General features: G+C 52.8%; 1 protein-coding gene across 1 annotated transcript; it reads left to right on the top strand.

Annotated features, from left to right (window-relative positions):
- The first annotated feature begins 360 nt into the window (after positions 1-360).
- On the top strand, positions 361-7,715 carry NR2F2 (nuclear receptor subfamily 2 group F member 2). The gene is made up of 3 exons (XM_052659705.1): positions 361-1,437; positions 3,063-3,590; positions 6,303-7,715. Exons 1-3 carry the CDS (start codon positions 996-998, stop codon positions 6,575-6,577), a joined length of 1,245 nt encoding a protein of 414 aa, XP_052515665.1. The 5' UTR covers positions 361-995; the 3' UTR covers positions 6,578-7,715.
- The last annotated feature ends 13,560 nt before the right edge of the window (positions 7,716-21,275 follow it).

The raw sequence follows: 21,275 nt of genomic DNA, 5'->3' as shown, positions 1-21,275 counted from the left end.
GCAGAGGCTTCAGCGGCGGCGGCGGCGCTAGACGCGGCGGCTCCGGGCCCGACCCGGCGGCTTCGGCGGCGGCGGCGGCTCCGGCTCCGGCGGCGGCGGCGGCCCAGGCGGCCCGCAGGGAGCAGCGAGCGGCCTCTATCCGGCGAAAGCGGGCGGCGGCGGCCGGAGCGAGCGAGGCGCGCGCCGGGGCGCCCGGGGCAGGCGGCGGCGGCGGCGGCCCAGCGCCAGGACGACGCCGCTCAGCGCCCGACGCGGACCACTTTCATGCTGATTCCCCTGGACCCGGGCAGCGCTCCGGCCACTCCGCGGGCCGCCGGCCTCCGCCCCGGCCTGCCTGGCTCTCTGGGCGCGCCCGAGACCGGCGCCTCTGCTCTCCGAGTCCTCCCGATTTCGATGGCTTTCCTGAATGGCTGACTCTGGGCTGCCCTGGACTTGGCCCCCGGACAGTCGCCTCTCCTCCTCCTCCTCCTCCTCCTCCTCCAACTCCTCGGCTACACACCAGCTCTGAGAGCGAGAGAGTGAACGAGAGAGGGAGGGAGAGAGTGAGAGCGAGGAAGATCTTTGGAGAGATTTTTTTTTTTTTTTTGCCTCCTACTTCTGTCTTGAAGCCAGACAATCGACTTGCAGCTCTCCCTCCCCTCCCTCTCTCTCTCTCTCTCTCCACGTTCTGCTCTCACTTGCTCTCCCCCGGCCCCATCCCCTCCCCTCCCCGGCGGAAAGCCCCCCGAAAGCAACAAAGCTGAGCCGAGAGAAACAAACAAAACAAACACACCGGGCCAGACGAGCCATCGACAAAACTTTGCAAAAGCAGAAACAAAAAAGGAAAAACTAACCAACCTCAACCAACCAGCCCCCCCGAGCCACCCGGGGCGCCCTCCCGCGCCCTCTCGCACCCTTTGCACACACAAAAGGCGGCGCGCCGGAGCCCGAGACCCGGGAACCCGCCGCCGCCCGCAGCCAGGGGAGCAGGAAGTCCGGACGCGGCCCCCATAGATATGGCAATGGTAGTCAGCACGTGGCGCGACCCCCAGGACGAGGTGCCCGGCTCTCAGGGCAGCCAGGCCTCGCAGGCGCCGCCCGTGCCCGGCCCGCCGCCCGGCGCCCCGCACACGCCACAGACGCCCGGCCAAGGGGGCCCGGCCAGCACGCCGGCCCAGACGGCAGCCGGCGGCCAAGGCGGCCCTGGCGGGCCGGGCAGCGACAAGCAGCAGCAGCAGCAGCACATCGAGTGCGTGGTGTGCGGGGACAAGTCGAGCGGCAAGCACTACGGGCAGTTCACGTGCGAAGGCTGCAAGAGCTTCTTCAAGCGCAGCGTGCGGAGGAACCTGAGCTACACGTGCCGCGCCAACCGGAACTGTCCCATCGACCAGCACCACCGCAACCAGTGCCAGTACTGCCGCCTCAAAAAGTGCCTCAAAGTGGGCATGAGACGGGAAGGTATCGGCCTCTCATTTCTCCTCCCCTCGCCCGGGGTCCCGGGGCCCTGGGTACGTTTGGCTAGCCTGCTCTGGGTAAGGACACAGACGCCCCAAGCTCTTCTCTTCGTATTGCAGCTGAAAGGGGTTTTTATACTAGAAGCAAGTTCTGCAGTGGAACCCAGACCCCCCCACCACCCCCAAATCCGCATGCTTTGGCCGACTGATTTCCTCAACTCTCTCTTTGGGCTGTTTTCATTTCCTTCATTTCCTTTGCATTGATGGCCAGTTCATTCGAGTTCGCCTGTTTGCAAGGGATGGGGAGGTGATGGTGGTGGTGGTGGCTGTTTTAAAGCCTGGTTTACTTCTCTTTCCTCTCCGTTTCTCTCTCTCTCTCCTTGTTTTCCCTGCATGTTCAACATATGTCCCTCCTCCTCACCCCTCTCCCCAGCCCCCACCCTCTCAAAAAGAAAAAAAAAAACCAACAACCTGAGATTGTACTTTTTGTACAGGAGGTTCAAATTACAAATGGCAATTTTATGCACTTCGCCGTATTAACGCTGCCGCCCGGGCAGCGCTCATGTGACCCTCCGTGGATTAACATTCGGCTAAAAAAAAAAAAATACCTGTTTTCTTTTTTCCTTTCACTTTTGAAAGGAGGAGAGCGCGATAGGGAGTAGGAGCAGGGTGGGCGAGGGGCCTGGGGCGGCTGCTTTCGCTCTGCGCGAGTTGGGTCTTTGTGATATGAAATTCGCCGAGCGCCGCGAGCCCTGCTCGGCCAATGGCGCGCTCGGCGCCGGGCGCGGGCTCCGGGTTGCGGCGAGCGAACGCCCGGGTTTCTTTGTGTTTCTGCGAGAGCGACTCTCCCCGTCCGGCGTCAGATAACCGCTCGTGCCCGAGCCTGGCCGGCCCTTCCCGACCGTCCCGGGCGGCGCCGCCGCCGGCCGCTCGCTCCCGGCCTCTCGCCCGGCTTCCTCTCGCCTCGGCCGGCCTGTCTCTCCGCCCTCTCTCTTCCTGCGAGCACACCGAGTCGGCTGCCGCCAGACCTTGGCTCTCGGCTCGCCTCTCGCCAGGGGTGGCCCACGGGGCCGGGGCTGCGGGCTTGGGGGTGTGGGGGTATGGAGAGCGGTGCTGGGGTGGCCACAGGCCGTCCGGGGTGAAGCTTCTCGGTGTCTTTTGCAAAAGCGTCTCCCCCTTCCCCCAGCCTCGGCCCCCCGCCCCCCGCGCTCCCTCTTCTCCAATCAATAAAAAAATATATCAGCCGTTCAGCAGTAAAAGAAGAAAGATGCCCCCCACAATGCTCCATCCCTCCCACTGTGCCGGGGACCCCGAGGCAAAGTGGTCCATGCTGGGTGCGCGGCCTCCCGGCCCGGAGCGGGCCTCTGAGGCCAGTGGGCCGCCCTGATCGCCGGAGCTGGCCTAGGTGGTGGTCGGAGGAGAGGGCGGCCGGGCTCCCGGCGCCCCTTGGGTCGGTGGCCCTGGCTCGCATGTGAGAGAGGGGCAGGCCTGCGGGTTCCTGCGGCGCGCGGAGTCGGGGTCGGGGGTTTTGGGGGGGCGAGGGGGGCGGGCTTGGGGCTGACCCTGCCGGGGGAGCAGGGAGGATGAAGCTGGGCATTAACGGCGGAGTGTCTCCTTTCCTCCCCGCAGCCGTGCAGAGGGGCAGGATGCCGCCCACCCAGCCGAGCCACGGGCAGTTCGCGCTGACCAACGGGGACCCCCTCAACTGCCACTCCTACCTGTCCGGATATATCTCCCTGCTGCTGCGCGCGGAGCCCTACCCCACGTCGCGCTTCGGCAGCCAGTGCATGCAGCCCAACAACATCATGGGCATCGAGAACATTTGCGAACTGGCCGCGCGGATGCTCTTCAGCGCCGTCGAGTGGGCCCGCAACATCCCCTTCTTCCCCGACCTGCAGATCACCGACCAGGTGGCCCTGCTCCGCCTCACCTGGAGCGAGCTGTTCGTTCTGAACGCGGCCCAGTGCTCCATGCCCCTCCACGTCGCCCCGCTCCTGGCCGCTGCCGGCCTCCACGCCTCGCCCATGTCCGCCGACCGGGTGGTCGCCTTTATGGACCACATACGGATCTTCCAAGAGCAAGTGGAGAAGCTAAAAGCGCTGCACGTCGACTCCGCCGAGTACAGCTGCCTCAAGGCCATAGTCCTGTTCACCTCAGGTAGGAAGGAACCCTACTCTCTCGTGCCTCGGGGCTCCTAGCTCAGAGTTAGGGCCTAAAACTCTTGGGAGCCCCCAGAGCCACACTGTCGAGGGAAACTTGGAATGGGAACTCTGCCTAGCGGTGGGGCTCTGGCAGGCTTGTTCTGGGGAGAGGAGAGAAAGGCTGGGCCACGGGAAGGATGCTTCAGACTGTTGACTGTCTCAAAATGGGCCATGGGGAAGCCTCGCAGGCCTGTTGCCCTTCTGCCAGACTAGGATGCACACTCCTGTTCGCTCCCTCACCTCAGGCACTCTGGGCCAGCTGAGCGGGAATCTCCTCTACCCCCATGGCTCTCCTGTCACCCGGGCTGAGCCTCCGGGAGATGCCTGTAGGCGCTGGAACAGTCCTGGTATCAGCCCCTCAGGGGAAGGTTTGCCCCTGGCGGGAGGGGGAAAAGTTTGCCTGCTAACTCAGTGCAAGTTGGAGCTCCAGGCCTGGCCAACCTGAGGGCAGCAATTTTCAAAAGCATACTTTTTTCTTAAAACAATGCAGACTGTCCAGAGAGGGGAAAGAGCTGTCAGGAAGGGGCAAGAGGAAGAAAGGGGCCATCATCACTCTTCAGAATGTCTGCAGGGGGTTCAAGACTCAGGTCTGCCGCTTCCCCTGCCCAGGCAAACACTTAAGGCAATTTTTAAACACCCCACAGTGTGTGCCAACTTGGGCTGGATATGAGTGTTGCCAGAGATATAAAACCATCACTGACTGCATTATGAAATCTAATTAGTTTTCAGGTAGTTTAACCTGTGTGAGTAATAGGTCTAATATTAATTAACTCTGGAGGTCAAATGATCATGGAAGGTGTCTGGCTTACCACTTTGGGCCACACCTGAGCCTTTTGGCTGGCCCCCCAGGCTGAGTTCAGCAGAGCCCAGGTGGGTGGAAATCACCCTTTCCACATGCTTGTTCCGAGTTGTCAGCTGACCCCCTTTGTCACGGCTCAGAGAGGAAGGGGGCTCCCAGTTCAAGATAACAAAATTTGGACCTGGGTAGGGTTTGGAACCTAGTCACCCACTGCAGGTTCTGCAGCTTGTAATCAGGACACCAGGAGAGCTGAGGAGTTCCTGTAGCAGACAAAAAGATCCACAGTCTCTTCCTTATTGTTCCAAGGAAATCTGGGGACCCAAGTCTTGAGCTGAGTCTGGTAGGTTTTGAGTCCTTAACCCACTTTCTTTTATATATTATTGCTTTTTGCATAAAATCCACCCCCTCCACCGCCACCCCCAAATTCTGTCTTTGAAAGTCCTTAGGTAATCAATTAAAGGGCAGTGTCTGGGCAAGGAAGGGCTGTATGCAGAGGCTTGGATCTGGATTATTTTTCTCGGGGGACCTGTCACAACTAGAACGGTTGCCTGATGCAAATGTACAGACAGGATCGTCCCCTAACCCAGAGTCACCTTCAACCCTTCCTGCAACCCAACACCCAGCCCATGTTCCCAGACCATCCAGGCGGTGGTTCCTTTCTTGAGCTCATTGTTAGCTCTTAGACTTTACCTTAGTCTGCCAGGGAAAGAAATGCCTGATGCTCTTGTAACAGTTTAATTTATTAGTGTTTGTAAAATATAGAGGCCTGTGTGGAGAATGCAGAGCGCCTCACAAAGAGATAAAGGTCCCTGTTATCTGATTCTGAGAGAGACAGTGCGCTTGCGGAGAGGAGTCCAATGCAAACAGATCTTTAAATTTCTGATCACAGACACCTATGCATTCTGTAGACATGCAGAGCCCTAGACCCACACATGAGGAGGTTGTATGTGTGTTCTGGTTCTTGGGGTGGACGCAGTGGCGGCTTTTTTTGAATATCTGCTTTAAGGATTGACAATATGCATGTGTTAGCCCTAGTCTTGCCTGAGGAGCCCCCAAAGGTCAGGTCACAACCTGCACCGCCTTCGCTGAGAAGCCTCTCATTTCAAAGGCACTTATTGTATTTTCACATATCCGAAAAAGAAACGTGTTTTCCTGAAGATAACGGGGAGGGGGTTTCTTCTTGGAGGGACCTGGGTTTACAAAAAAAAAAAAAAAATCAGGGGGTGGCTGGAGAAAAAGGGAGAGAGAAGAAAAGGAGGGAAAAGAAACAGCTCAAATGAACAGAGAGATCACAGTTTGCATGGCTGCCCTTCAATAGGCTAAACTGACAAGATCAGTTTTAAAGGGCCACTTAAATCAGTTTCAAAGACTGGAGAAAAATGAGTCGCCCTCTTTGGGGAGAATCTGAGGCTGGGTCGTGGGCGCCATTACCCGGGGCTGGGCCAGGTTGTTGCCCCCCCCCCCACTATATAATTATAAGCCAAACTATTATTTACAGAGGAGGAGGGGCGGAGCACTGGTAGTTTTGGTTTCATCTGTTTGTCAGTCTGTTTACTGACCTGAGCTAGATTCACCCAGTGCACTTTGCTTGGGCCTCCCGGTCACCAAGACTGAGGAGTGGGACATAGAAAGGCTGCAGTATACTGAGCTGTGTTCTGTTTTAAAGCTAATATCCCAGGACCATCTCACACGGTTCCCCCCTCCCCAGCTCCCAAGTTTTCAGTCCGTAGGCATTTGCTCCAGCTCTGGTTGGGGCAGTTTGACAGAGCACACTGCACACACACTTCATGTGACCCATTTCAAACCTCTTAATCTGATGACTGAATTCTTCGTCGTCTTCTTCTCTTTTTTTTTTAAACTTTCTTCCAGATGCCTGTGGTCTCTCTGATGTAGCCCATGTGGAAAGCTTGCAGGAAAAGTCCCAGTGTGCTTTGGAAGAATACGTTAGGAGCCAGTACCCCAACCAACCAACACGATTCGGAAAGCTTTTGCTTCGCCTCCCTTCCCTCCGCACGGTCTCCTCCTCAGTCATAGAGCAATTGTTTTTCGTCCGTTTGGTAGGTAAAACCCCCATCGAAACCCTCATCCGGGATATGTTACTGTCTGGCAGCAGTTTTAACTGGCCGTATATGGCAATTCAATAAATAAATCAATCAAAATAAGAAGGGGGAGTGAAACAGAGAGAAAGAAAAGGCAAAAGACTGGTTTGTTTGCTTAAATTCCTTCTGTTAAGAAAGGATATAAAAGGATGTTACAAGTTTGCTAAAAGAAGAGAGGGGAAGAATTTAATGGACTGTGAATTTCCAAAAAAAAAAAGACTGTCGAATGAACTTTTACAGAATGCATTAAAAAAAAAAAAAAACTCCTGTGTCGGTCAGAACAACTTGCTACGTATCATTTTTGTATAAAAAGGAAATTAGTCTTTTTTCTTTTTTTTGGTAAATTTTGGAAAAATATTGCTAAAAGTGCATTTAAGGAGATTGGGAGAAAATTAGCAGAATGGAGAAAGTAAGTCTTTTTTTTTTTTTTTCCAAATTATTAATTGTCCTGTGTCTATGTACCTCTAGCTGTTCTTTTTTGTACATTTCTGGTTCCAAACCAGTTTATTCTGTGGTTCTATAATAAGTTTTGATATAATCTTGGCTTCTTAAAAACTGTGTATCCTTAAAATATATGTTCTGCAAGAATTAAAACTGAGTCCATGAAAATATCATAGGAAGACATAAAACTTTTAAAAGGCAACTCAAAGATGATGGAAACGCACTTACAAGTGGTGACCAAAAATTTTAGATGAAGTTGAGCACTCTAATTTGAGAACTGGAGGAACCACATACAACACTTAAAAACTTCCCCTATCCTGACCCACCCCCGGCCCCCAAAAGACCATGACAAACCTAGCTTTTAAAAAATATTTTAAGAAAGAGAATGAACTGTGGAATTTATTGGCAGCCAAGGAATGTGTCCAAGACACATGCTGAGGTTTTGAATAAAAAGTGAACTTTTGTAATTTGAATTGGGTCCCGCTTAGTTCTTGAATTGTTATGAAAATCCTATATCTGTTTGTATATTTGCAAACCCTTTGTATTATAATTGTTGATATTTTCCCTTTTTAAAAAATACCATTGAAATCAGCATGACAAAATAACACTGTTGGCACTTATAGGTAACGTGATTGATTCAGTATCTTAGAGTTTACAGTTTGTGTTTTTAAAAAAAAAACTGAAGGTTTTTTTTTTTTTAAGTGCAACATTTCTGTATACTGTAAAAGTTATAATAACTGAACTGTTTGGTCGAGTCTTTGTGTGTTATATTCCAAGGAAATTGAAAGTATTCAGAAATTAAAATATTATTTGATATCTGAAACCTGTTTGGCTGTCCCCACTGTCTTTCCATCGAGAAGCCCCTGTGAGCTAGCTCTCTCTGAGCTGGGCCAGGGGCTGGCTCTGTTTGTTCAGTTCCCTCAGCCAGTTTGTTCAAAGGTAGACTAGTGTATTTGCCTGTTTAATTTGGGTGTGATGGGGTGGGGGGAGCTGAAGTTAATGGTTTATCTATGGTTTAGGAAGTGCCATACTGATATAGTAAACCACCCCCATTCACCTAATCCTTCTTTTAATTAAAAATGGATTTTTCTAGGGAAAAAAAAAAAGGCCCTTATATTTGTCACACTTAAGTGCCTGCTTAGGGAAGGTATTGTGAAAAGTATTAGAAATCTTGAGATCAGTATCTATTTTATGATCAGGAAAAAATACTGTTTTGTACATTTCTGACAGTTACGCAGAAGACGGTTCAAGCAAGCTAATCCAGCCTTGTCAATAGAAGGCAGTTGTTTGCAATGAGTTTTTCCTTAAGTAGGCGTGATTTTTAAAAATATTCTGTGGTTCTCATCTAGGGTGGTTGTTGAGAGGATTTCAAATTCAGTGATGTAGCTTAGAGTGGCTGAAGGGTTTATTTTTAATGTATATATGATAACTTGCAGTTGGCCTGCCTTCCCCTCCCCCCTGTACGTTCCTTCTGTGAGAGCATGACCACAGGTCAAGGGAATCTTTTCCATTGGAGTTCTGTACATAAAAACACAGCGACATTCTGACATTTCAGATTGTATAGATACAATCTGTACTACTCTTGGGATTCTTTGTCCTTAAAAGCCAAATTAAAAAGAAGAGAAAGAAAGAAGGAAACTTTATAGGGTGTGTGGATTTGGAAGTATTAACTATTTTGTTTTGGAGGTTTGTTTGTTTGTTTGTTTTCCTTTTCCCTCTCTCTTTTCCTGGTTTGAAGGAAGCTCAGTGTGTGGGAGCTTGCAATTTTTGTTCTTACTGAGGCTTTGCAGTACCCACACCACCACCATACATCACTGTTGTGGTTTGATTTTAAAAGGGGGTGGTGGGTAAGGGGATGTGAAAGAAAAGGGATCATTTTGTAAAGTGTATTAAACTTTGATAACTCAGTTCCAGTCAATACATGTAGACCAGAAAAATCTGATTTGTGCATCTGAGCAGAGTTCTCCATCTGACCCTCAGCTTCTTTCTGTAGATATATACATACATAAATCTAAGTATGTTCTTATGACAGAACATTGCTGACCTCTAGATTGAGGTTTCGTAGGTGGTTGTTTATTTTCTCCTCTTGCAAGTGCTATCCATGTGAGTGTGTGAAGTTTTCGCTAATAAGTAAAACACAGGCCCTTTGCTTTGTTTGTTTTGTGTTAGTTTATTGTAAACAGCCATTTGTTGTAAATTATTATTGGCATTAAATTATAATTTATGATTTTCAAAGCAAAAGACAGTCCCTGTTTTATTCTGCTTTAAGCATGTGTTCTAGACGTTGGAAATCTCTCTCACTCTCTCTCTAAGTTTCAGCATGTAGCTTGGGATCTACGAGGCAGAAAAACAGGACCCAAAATTTTTCAAACGGTTAAAACAAAACCCCTTGTATATGTTTAGAGTGGCCGGAGGAGGATCTGTTTAGAGTCTTGAGTTTGGTTTAAGTTTATAGCATTTAAAGAAAGTTTTTCTTTTCACGCTGAGTTAGAACAAAAGATCTTTGCTGCGACTGAATTGGACAAAAGACTAGGGCTGGGACCCAGCGAGTGCGTTCTGTGTGAAATTGACGAGATCTTTTTTAAAAAGCTGCTAAACATGGCGACTCTTTCCCTTTAAGTGTCTCTTTTTCCTTGCTTTTTTTTTTCCTCCCCCCCCCCCCCGCCCCCATCTGATCTGAGCTCGCTTTATTTCTTTTCCCAACCCCGCTGCCCCTCCTCCTGTTGGTGCTCGGGGATGGGGGGTGTGTGAGAGAACCCAGTTAGACGCGAAATGCAACAATGGTCCGAGGAGAGAGAGAGAGAAAGGGGCGACCGCTGCTTCTCGCCACTTTCAAACAAACCCGGGGGCAGACCGAGCTGGGGAGGGGAGTGGTGATGGTGGTGCAGGGGGCTGGGTTGCGGAATCCTAGCCCGTGCGCTCGGCTCGCGGTCGCCCGGCCTCGGCCCTTCAGCAGCGAGTTCTCGCCGGGGGCCGGGGCTCAAAGTTCGCAGGCTGCGCCCGGGGCCGGCCCCGCGGAGACGGGATGCCGGAGCGAGCATCCGGCTGGCCGCCGGGCCGGGGGCCGGGAGCAGCCGCAGGAGAGGTGCCCCCGGCCCGCCGACGCGCCGCGGGGCCGCGTCCGCGCCCCCCGGAAGGCCCGGGGTGCCGGGCGCGCCGGGCCGCCCTCCCGGGGCGCGCGTGAGGCGGCGGGGGGCGCGCGCGCGTGCGAAACTCGGCCGCGAGGCCCCGCTCCTGACTGGGTCCTGTGAGCGGAGCCAACATGGCGTCTCCCAGCGCGCCGCGAGCGCCGGGCTGCCAGGCGCGGCGGGGCCGGCTAATGGGAAACACATTGGGTATCCGAAAGAAGGGGGAAAAAAAGCGGGGGCGGAGGGGGGGCGGCTAAAGGCCGCTGCTTCTGCAGGCATAGGGCTCTCTTTTCAAACTCTCCCCGGCGAGTAAGTGCGGGCCTCGGTGCTGCCTGTCGTTAGAGCGGCAGAACTGCGAGGGGACACGCCGGTGACGCGGTGGCCCCCTTCTCCGCCCGCCCCCCGCCCCTCATGAGCACGAGAGGTTATTCCAGGTCTGCCCCCTCAGCAAGAACCGAGTGAGAGAGAGTCGGCCTCCACAACCGCTGGTCTTCAACGAGTGGGGGAGGGGGAGGGGGCGAGGCCATAGGAACAGACCTCGGTCGGTCGTCGCGCTCGTTAATGTCGGGGCTGCAGCTGGGGGGTCGTCCCGCGAGCCCCTCCGAGTTGTTGGGGTGGGGGGGGGGTGGGATGGTGGAGTGTGGGGACCGGTCGGCCATCCCCCCTGCAGGACTTGGGCACAGCTAACTTGCTTCTTCCGTGGCAAACTTGGAGGAAAGGGGGCTTTCCCGGTGGGGGGCTGCCTGGGGGCGCGCAGGGGCTGAGGGCGGGCTCCGGGCGCGGGGGCGGGGGTCGCAGGCCCCAGAAGCGCACGAGCCGGCGTGGACGGCGCCCCTGACAGGAGCGCTTCTGCAGTAGAGGGGATCTCTTTTATCGAACAGGTTTGAGAGCAGGGGAGGTCGGCCGTGGGACAGATCCGGCCGCCCATAGAGGGTCTCCTGAGGGCCTCTTCAGAGACTGGCTTGGGCCCGGGCTGAGCTCTCCGCCGACGGGGGGAATCGCCCCTGAACGTCCCACTGTAGCTCCAGCCCAGGCCTGGAGACCCTTAGCCTCAGCCTCCTGGGAGGGGAGCGAGGTTACTCTCTGAATTCCGGGCCTCGTCAAGATTTATTGAAGTTAGGTTTATAAAACGTGCTTCAGATGATTTTTTCCCATTTTCTCAGATTTCAAAGGCTCCCTGCAGTGCGGCTGCCTAATTAATGGTGAAATTCAACTAAATCTAATTATGCAGTAATTTTAAAGCAGTTAGTGCTGGGCGTTGGTTTGTAATAGGACCCCAGTTTTTTAAAGTTTGCTTACTGTGTTGGTTTAGGAGAAAGCTATCTTTTGTATGGCAAAGAAAGAGGGGGAAATAGTTTTCCTGCATGAAGGCCTGAGACCGCCCCCCACCCGCTCCATTTCCATCCCCACGTCTATCTATCTCCCTTGCCCTTCTCGCTCGCTCTTTTTCCTTCTGCCAAGCTCAAGCTGAAAGGCTGAGCGAGGTGCTAACCCAGCCAGGAGACCCGGTTTCATAGCCAAAGGGAAAGACCGAATTTTTCACAAGGAGACACAAAGGGACTTGGTATCTGCCCTCCTGGACGCATCCGTAAATGCCCGAAAACAGGGAAGGGACTCTCATCTCTAATAGAGAACAGATTTCCTCTCGTTAACATCCATTGTCATTAAGGGGAAAAGCTGACTCTTGGAGTTATAAATCTTATCGTCCTTCTGATAACAGACTTGTAATAAGTTAGCGTCTTATTCAAAGTGAACTGTAAAACTGCCTCATTTAATATGGCATCTGCGTCATTAAAACTTTTCCATTTTTTTCCCCCCTTGCGTCTTGCAGGCCTGGCATTCGGGCAAGCCCCGAGGTGCCTAGTGGGCCTCTGGGGTTGGACCAAGAGGGAGAGAGGTGTGAGAGATGGGCTGCCTGGTTTAGCCTCTGGATCTCAGTCTGGGGGTGAGAGACCCCTGAGGCAGAGAGGACGTGGGTGGGGGGGTAGCTGTGTCCCCCTTTCCCATTCCCCGGAGCAGCCCCCTCGAAATGACGTTCCTTGAAAGAAACATGCTTGTGATTAGCTAAGCAAACACATCTGCTTTCGGAGTTGGGCCTTCGTTAATTAGCTGAACAAAGGGCCGTTTTGCTTTTTACCTTTTGCTGGGGGAGAGTGTGTTATTTCAGGAGTGTCGCGGGCCCTCCTCTTTTCAATTGCAGCCACGACGTTAATTTTATTGGGATTACTGATGGGAAATGAGGTGGCGCAGGCTTCCGAGAGGAAAAGCTTGATCATTACCCCCTCTGGAACTATATTTTTCCACCCAACCTCCTGCTTGCGAGGAGGGGGTGGGGGGCGAACTGCGCAGCAAGTTCGGAGCAATTGGAATCAGGCTCGCCGTCCGCTGATATCGGGTGACAGAGCGTGTGTGGAAGCTGAACTCTGTAATTTGCGCTTCTGTTTCTTTATTAGGCCTGGACAACGAACTAATGAGCTTTGGCCCAGCACAATGTCACTTGTATTTATTTTCTTATGGCAACTTTGAGGTAGCAGAAGTGTTCCTCACCAAGAGCCCGGGAGGGCCAGCAGCCCCGACCGAGGCTGCCCTCGGCCGGGGCTGGTGGCGGCGTCCCCGGAGAGCGAGGAGGCGCGCAGAACTGAGGGAGCCGGGCACTGGGCCTTTAGGTGAGGCCCTGGGGCGCTCAGGAAGGGTTGGGCCCTTTGGAGGCCCAGGCACTCCCGCAGGCCAGCTCCCTGAGATCGAGGTCGAGGGCCGTGAGGCTAGCCTGGGGCAGGTCCCCAGGCGGGATGATGGTCAGAGGTGCAGAGGTGGCGTGGCTCCCTCCTGGCGCCGGACGGAGGAGGGCTCCACAGGCCGAGCAGGTCGGGCCAGAGACACCTTGGAGAGAGCGGGGCTCTCCCGCCCCGTGGCCAAGGCGCCGGTCTGCTTTGTGTCGAGGGAGGCCTGGCTCAGCTCTCTGGCTAACTGGTTGGGGGGTGGGTGGGGCGAAGGGGACGCTTTAAAGGCGCTTTCGAAATCCTCAAGTGCTGGGGCTTCCCTGCCGCCTCTCCCTGGCTTGCTCCAAGGAGTGTCAGTTGGAGAGGCCTGGGATACAGTCAAGGAGGAGTTGGGGGTTGGGGACCGCAGAGGGTCAGCGGAGGCAGCGCGCGAGCATCCCTTGCGCTGCGACTGAGAACACAAGCCCCCCAGGCGGAGCGGGGGGCGGGGTGCGGGGCGAACGGGAGCCCAGGAAACTGCGAGGCGAACGCGGGCTTCTCCGCCCCGCAGCCGGAGACTTCCCGCGGCTCCCACCTCGCTCCCCGCCAGGCAGCCCCGGCTAATAACGCCCAGGCGCTGTGTCCCCGCCCGCCCCATCTCCCCTCACCCCATCCTTCTGCTTTTTCTCCCCCCTCCCCACCTCTTCCTTCCTTCCTGCAAACGGGTGTTAACGTGGGTCTTTATGTTCTGTCTATAACTAGGATGTAATCACGCGCCCCATGCCTCTCTCTAAAAGCATTTAATAAATGTCTATTAAAGCGCTACAAATGTAAGATGAATTTAGTGGCGCGGCTGCCTCCCTGAATCTGAACGGTAATGATGGATTTATCAACGGGGATTCGCCTTCAACACAGCAAGGGAGGTTTACTCAGCAAATACGTCGGCGAGCACCCACCCAAATACAATCATTTGACCCCCTGCGGGCATTAGCCACCTCACCTCTTCCGCCGCCTGCTTGGGGGTGGAGAGGAGCCTAGGGTCGCCCGGGGCCAGCGCCACCCGGAGGACCAGAGGGGCACCACCCCTCCCCTGGCCTGTTGCCTCTCTTCTAGGCCTGCGGGTCTCGATCTCACCTTTTGGACGAGTGGGGGACCCGGCTTGCAGGTTTGGACATGGGGAGTGGGTGATGACAGTGTTGGAGCACACGATGAAGTGTGGGCTGTCTTGGTTTTGCCAGGTGACATCAGGGGGCTAAAGCCCCCTTTCGCTCCTCTCAGTTTCGAAGAGATAGCAATTGTTCCTGCGAGTGGGCTCTCGAGTACCCAGCTTCTGAGCACATCTTAGGTCCTCAGATTCTTGCTGGGCCCTGGGCACCATTCTAGGAGAGGCGGCTCCAGGACAGAGGCCTGGGCTGCCAGGCCCTCAGAGGGCCCCAGTGTGCCCAGAGTGGGTGCCTGGCGGGCCTGCTGGGCCTGCTGTCCCCAGGCTCCCCAGACCAGCCAAGCCAAAGCAGAGGCGGCTGTTTTCCGAGGTTAGGATGGAGCCCCTAAGCAGGAGGGCAAAACTTCCGAGCGTCTTCCCCTGAACAGATCCAGCTTCTCTCCCACCTGCCCTGGCAGAGCCCACCCGGCCATTTTAAAGTTTCTGTGCCAATGGGTTTTATAGAATTTGGTTTGGACTGTGATCATTAATGCGCACAAACCCCCACTGACCACCACCTCTTTCTGTCTTTTTATCTTTCTTCTGGAGAGAGGAGGAAAAGTGCTGGCCTGTTCCATCAAGCCCGGTTCGCATTTGCTCTGGCCTCTGATTTCTCTTTCTTCTTTGGAAATTTCATTGAGATGTCTCTGTACTCCGCTTGTCAGTTATCTTTGTTCCTTTTAAATAAAGGGCTTTTAAATGGACTTATTGCTCCCAGCGTGGGTTCCTCTCTCTAAATGTTAGAAAATTGTGCCATCTACCCGCTATGCTGAGTACTGTCACACTCGGAGACCTCGGGGACCTCCGGGCCGGCTTCAATGCCGCCGTGTCAGGGGCCGCGGGCGGCTGGAGGAGGGGGCGGCTCACGTGGATTTTTGCAGATTTCCGCCAGCAGCCGGCCCGCGTGGCCACATCAGGGCCCGGCCCGCCCCGCGCACCGCCGCCGGCTTCATGGCGGCCGCGAACCCGGGACTGCAGCCGATCCCGGAGCACATCGCAGGCGTGGCCGGGGCTCTCCCCTTCTCCCTTCCCTCCTCCGAGATGCCCCGGGCCGGGAAGGGGGGCGCCGGGACTGCCTGTGGACCCGAGCAGCCTCCGGGGGGTCGGGGATGACCGCGGACAATGAGGGGAGGCTGCCGGGGAGGGGCCGCGGGGGGACTTGGCCACGGCGCTTTGGAGCGCTCCTGCCCGCCGCCAGCCCCCCTCTCTGCCTCGGGGAAGCCGGGCCCAGGCCTGTGGAGAGCCACGGCCGCCGACCGGCTTCCCCGCCTCGGTGAGCGAGAGGGGAGCTCAGGCCAGGCAGTTCGCTGGCAACTTTCAGTTCTGTTTTCCCCGGTAGAGATCCTTCTGTAGTCTTCTGGAAGGCCACTCACTACTTGCTTTGCTTCAGGGGAGTGTGGTTTAGCTGAACCGAGTTCGAACAAATCAGATGGCTGACGTGGGGTCTCCTCACCCCGACCCCTCCTCTGCAAAACCACAGGTTCTTTTTGAATGAGTTAAAATGGATTAGCAGTTTAGATTTTATTATGTGGCTCCCCCTCTCAGATGCCCCCCCCCTTTTTTTAGCCTATTAAAAGTATTAGCTAAGATTTCCAAGTGTCAGTCGGGTATTTATGCTACTGGAGGTGAGGGGGGGGGGGGGGAATCTGCGATACGGTTTACGACTTTTATTACATGTTTCACACTGTTGGAGAAATGGAGTTTTAAACAACATACAATTAAATCTATATTGCTCTTTGGAGAAGGGCCAAGGAACTCGACAATCAATTAGTTTAGATATTTTGATACTTGTTGCTAAAATCAAAGTGTAAAACTACCACCCCAAGGTAGAGCTGCTTCTCCATTTTTCCTAAGGTCATGGAGCTACCACTTAGGAAATGGCAGTTGCTTTTTTCCATCCCAGGCTGTTTTTCCTGATTACTCTGCACAGATTGGTCTTTTTAAAAAAATTCAGACTCTTTTCTGTGTTTTTTCCTCCCGTTTCTCTTACTGCCATCTCACATCTCCTGCCTTGATCAGTTAGGTTTAGTTTTTAAAAAACATTTAATTTGTATTATTTGAAAATGAATTGTCTGCTCACCCTTTCTGTTTATCCCTCTTTCCTTGCCTTGACACTAATAAGGGAAGCCGGCGTGTTTAATAACCACAGTAATATAGTGGTTTCCAGACAAAGACAAAATTCTCTTCTTTATAACCACAACATGATGAGAATTGGGGACTCATCCTTTCTCTCTCTCTCTCTCTCTCACACACTCCCTCTCTCTCACTCACACTTCTGTCTCTTTCAATAAGCAGTTTAGGAAACAATCTGCATTGAACAGAAACTGCTTCCTTCTTAAAAATGACACCTTTTCCACCTCCCTGGCTCTCTCTAGGCCAATCCCCTTGACTGCCTGGTGGCAGTCTGCCTGTCCTTGGTCCTGGCAGGGGTTGGGGGTGCCTATGGAGACCTGGAGCATCATGAGAAAGTGGGAGGTCCAGCTCACCTGTACCAGGCAGCTGAGGCAGGGCTGCTGGTGAGTTCCAGAGGGGAGCTTGCTAATTTATTAGATAGTTCTTACTTCCCCTTGCAGACACCCCAGGTTCTGGAAAGGAGGGGGGTGTCTGAGGTTTTACGCCTGTCCACCCAGCCCACCCCACCGCCATACACTTCCTCTTCTGCTTTCTAGGCTAGGCAGCTCTTGGCCAGCTTCATGACTGATTTGAAACCCCTGTGGCTCTTGGGATTGCGCAGGCCAGTCCCTGAACGGCCATCTCTACCAGGATGGGCCATCCAGAACTTCCCCGCTTCTCCAAAAGAAAGGCTCTGAACCCAGGGAAGAGATGGGACGGGATGTCATTCGCCTCCCTCCAGAAGCCTTCCTCTTCCTCCTGGGGCGGAGAGGGACCTTTGCCTGGACTCAGCGATGTGGCCTTGCCGCGCCTGGGCCTCTGCTTCCACCCTGCCTTGTGCCCACCCCCATGCCGAGGCCCTAATTGTGAGGAAGGTCTGGGAAGCATTTTCTCTGTGCTAATTTTATATTTCCCCTTTCCCCCTCACAACATTAAACATAATTTTGCGCTGTCAGTGTCACTAAGATTGCGGTTTGTTGACGTCTCTACTTGGAAACACGACCCCTCCGCCTCCAACGGGGAGTCCTCCCTGCGTAGCCTCTGGGAGGCCGCTTCTCCACCGAGGCTTTCAGGGTTTCTGGAACACCCTGAGAGAGAAAGAGAGACTGCAATAAAGGCCATAAGGGTCCCTACCAGAACCCCGCAATCATTTCAAATCCCCTCTCCCTGTGACAGCAGGAGCCAATGTGTTTTTGATGTGCGTTTGGTTGTTGGCTTGTTTGTTTAATAAAATCCCTGTGTGTGTGTGTGTTTTACTGTCTCAGTGTCTGTGACGTATAACCACAGCCACTCCACTTTAAAAATTTCCCTTTGAATTTCTTTTCAGTTGGTCTGTTTTAGTCTGTCCTCTGCAACTTCTTTCTGTTCTCCATCCTTGCCCCCTCCCTCCCCAAAATATTTCCTGGGCCTGAGCAATAATCCTCTGGCCCACCGGCCACGTTCCTGGAGATAAAAAATCCATTTATCCCTTCTGTTGCTTCACCGAGGCCCAGTTATCCAGGGTTTTTGGTGACAGAAGGGAGCAAGAGAGAGGAAGACACTTCTTACTTTGCAGGCCCTGCTTCTTTCTTTCCTGTGCCAGCCTGGAGGGGCTTGGGACTTGAGCAGATGCACCTAGGGTCCTCAGGTTTGCTCTTCATGCCTGGCTGTGGTTCTGGTGGCTTCTCCTGTTTTCCTTTTCTTTGAAGGAGCTGCTAGCTACTCTGCCCTCTCCACAGCAGTGTTTCCGCGCCTGTGTGCACCAAGGCTGGTGGGTTTCAGGGCGATTATCTCATTTCGCTGGTGCAGAGCAAAGCGGCTTGCAGCCCCTGGGTCAGGCATTCAGCAGAGGGCCCATGTCACAGACCCAACCCAAAGGTTAATTTTCTCTCATTAGCATGTCCACAGTTTGCTTCTAGCCCAGGAGCTCGGGTCCTCAATGTGTCACCTCCCGGCTCCCCTCTAAAAGTCTCTGGCACCTTGGCTCTCTCTTCTGAACCTTCCTTCACAACCTCACGTTCCGCCAGGTTCCTATTGGGTTCATGGACTCTAATCTCTGAAAACCCATCTCATCCATTTTCAGACAGTTTGCCTATTTTCATCCTGGAGCCCCTATCTTCCACCTGCCCCTCTTTGCCCCCCCTTTCCTCTATGCACCTCATTTACAAACGGATTCTGCTTTATTTGAATTAGTTCATGTCTCCTCTTTTACTTTCTCCCCTCCCCTTATCCTTTCATTCAGGGCTAGTAAAAGCAAAAGATACAAAATGGCAAAGTTCAGCTGCCTGTTTCTTGGGGGGAGCCAGCCACCCCAGCCACCTAGAAAGAAGTTGAAGGTTTGTAAGGACAGAAGAAACAACAAAGAAAAGAGAATTGCATTTGCGGCTTAAGTGGGCGTTTGTGTGTCTATATCTGTGTGTGTTTTTCAGATTTCTTTGAACTGCTTTTGTGCTGACTCGACAGAGACATTTGCCGAAGCTAGTCACGGTATAGGAACTTTGAGTTAACCTCTTATATCAAATGAATCTTTTCATTTAGAGACCAATAAATCTCAATCTCTAGCTACCTTGTGTAGACTCAGCCTGAGCTCAATGAGACAAGACTTGGGCTTATAATAAAGACCAGATAAAGTTTGCCAAAGTTTTTTTTTTTTTCCTCTCTCCCCCCTCTCCATTTTTTTTTTTAAACTAGCCTGAAAAAATCCCCCATCTAACAAAACTTCAGGGAAGTAGCAGCTTTTCCTCAGCAGAAGGTTGGGGATTTCTTTACCTTCTAGCAGCAAGCCTGTTGACTGAAGTGGTTTTCCAAGCTCAGACACTGAAATGATTTATAGTTTTTCAACAAGTCATTATTTTGGTGTGTTGTTTAGGTGGGGTTGAGACAATCTAATAATCAACGTAAGATGGGGGGAGGGGATTGTCAGTGACGGAGAGGAGAGTTAACATCAGAAACATGAAAGCCAGTCCAGTCTCCAGGGATAGAATTTGGGAAAGAGCCTGCACACGTCTGCTCCTGGGCTATAAAGAAATACATTGTTAACAACAACAAAACAGACAATGCCCTGAGCTCTGCCTTGATTCAGAGCTGAGCTACTTTCAAGATTTTTTAGCAGCACTGTTCATTTTGATGGGGTTTCTGGGCCATTTGAAATTCAACCTTTAGCCAGCCTGCTCATGGGGTATGGTTACAGAATTCATTTTCTGATTTACTATCCCTCCTCCTGTATTTTCTTTATTTCCTGATGGCCTCCCATGGGGCTAATCTTTTTTTTTTCCCTTTTCTTTTATATTATCCAGTTTTGTTCTCCCCACAAACGACTCAGTGTTTTTCCTGTTTCTAGTGATCACTCATTTGCTTCCTTTTTCTCTTTCCTTCCTTAAGAGGAAAATAAAGAGCATGGGAGGGGGATTTCCAAATCATTCCTAAGTGTTATTAATTACTGTTACAAGGCAGGTGATTCTTAACTAATAACAAAGTTGTAAATTACCCCTGACTTTCAAATATTTCTCATTTGTCAGCTCTGATTGATTTGGTTAATATTCCATCCTTTGGAATAATTTTAGCCGCACTTACAATCAGCTCTACTCATGAAGCAGGGAGCAAATCACCACACTCTCACAGCACCTCGCCTCTCTGCTTTTACTTTTCAAGTGAAGTTTTGGTTTCCATCCTGAGGTCCATGATTCTGACTGGAGAGCAATGCTGGAAAAGCTCATAGGCAGTTAAACTGCAGAAATGGAGTGGATGGGGGGACGGTATCTGCGTATGTTCAGTGATTTATGTGTAATTTTGAAAACATTGTTGAGGAAATTAATTTTATTGAGACAACCAAACAGTTTCATTTCCTAGTTCTCCTAAACATTTTTACCCTCCAGATGCAGGCTGAAGGGATGGATTTCTATAGGATTCCTAAACACAGGACATTCACCCAGGCCAAGGCCAATTTCTCCTTATTTTCCTTTTCTCAGAAAGAACTGGTCTACTCCCAGTCCACCCAATAAGAGATGGGGATTGCTGCTGAGGGGAAAACGTGTACGCTGAGCGTGGGGGTCAAAAAGGTCAAAAGGGCTGCCCAGAAGAGAGCACCCTGAAAACCCCATCCTTTGGGAAGGGGGTTTGTATTTTCCAAAAGTCCTTTTCCCTTCCATCATCATATTCAGAACGCAATTTTTGACGCTATCAATACCCGCTGCCTCCAATACCTCCGGAGTTTTCATCTTAATTATATTATTAAGTGAAGTACTGTGCTGTCAGGGAATTGAACATGATTTATGACATCTGCCTATTAAAGGATCGATTGTGAATATCGCTACTATCATCTATCAATATTCTTAGGCCGGGGGTATTTCTCGCTCCACGGTTGTTACTTGTAATACCAAAATGATAGACTGCAGGATAAGACTATTTCTTCTTCGCAGGACTAGCTTTCCAGGTGCGGCGATGAGTCAGCGTGGGGAGATCGGAAGCTCAGCGCGCCCCACCATGTCTCACACCCAGAGAGGGTTTAAAATTTGTTTTGTTTTTCTTAATGTGAATTTTCCCTCGGGTCTAGTAGAAGAAGCTAGAGTCGTTTTTAGAGAAAGAAGTAACCTCTGCTGGTCGATATCAGGAGCCGGTGTTTCCGAGCTGCCAGGTGATTCGCAATGAGACCAGAGGCCAGAAAAGAAAAAAGAAAAAAGAGCGAATAGGGGCCCCTTTTATAGGAGGGTGGCTGGGTGGGGGCAATCGGGGTGGGCGGGGGCAGACTGGATATTTTGGGAGCAGGTACTCAGGTCGTGCCGATGCCCTGGGCCTCGGAGGTGTTTGGTTTCTGGGATCAGTCGGAGCTCTCTACCCCGACCACCCCGACCACCTGCTCCGCCTAGGTGGAGGCGGGTGCGAAACGTGCTCTAGCCGAGCCTGCACGCGGAGGCCTTTTGTCTGCAGACAGAGCGCAGCGTCTGTTTTCTTCCACCCTTGCGGGGCACGGCAGGGGTCACCGGCGAGTCTCAGCCCCTGGTTTGGGGGGGTAGCAAAGGGAGGCCGTGCAGGAGGAAGCCAGAGCCCTCTTCCCCGGAGCCGCCTGGGAGCGGAGGCCGGGGCGCCCCGGCGGGGTGGTGCGTGGAGAGCGGCCGGGCCTGCGCCCAGCTCCGGCCCCGGGGCGCGCCTGGGGCCGCGAGGAAGGCGGAGGCCTCGGAGCCGGT

The sequence above is a fragment of the Budorcas taxicolor genome, chromosome 21 (assembly GCF_023091745.1).
Source record: "Budorcas taxicolor isolate Tak-1 chromosome 21, Takin1.1, whole genome shotgun sequence".
Classification (NCBI taxonomy): Eukaryota; Metazoa; Chordata; class Mammalia; order Artiodactyla; family Bovidae; genus Budorcas; species Budorcas taxicolor.
This window is presented reverse-complemented; position numbering and strand designations above follow the sequence as displayed.

What these genes read in the sequence shown, in the direction of transcription:
- NR2F2 (XM_052659705.1), top strand. Translation starts at nt 996, where the DNA reads ATGGCAATGGTAGTCAGCACGTGGCGCGACCCCCAGGACGAGGTGCCC. An exon ending in AGTGGGCATGAGACGGGAAG is followed by an intron (nt 1,438 to 3,062) that starts GTATCGGCCTCT and finishes TCCTCCCCGCAG; the next exon opens with CCGTGCAGAGGGGCAGGATG. An exon ending in CATAGTCCTGTTCACCTCAG is followed by an intron (nt 3,591 to 6,302) that starts GTAGGAAGGAAC and finishes ACTTTCTTCCAG; the next exon opens with ATGCCTGTGGTCTCTCTGAT.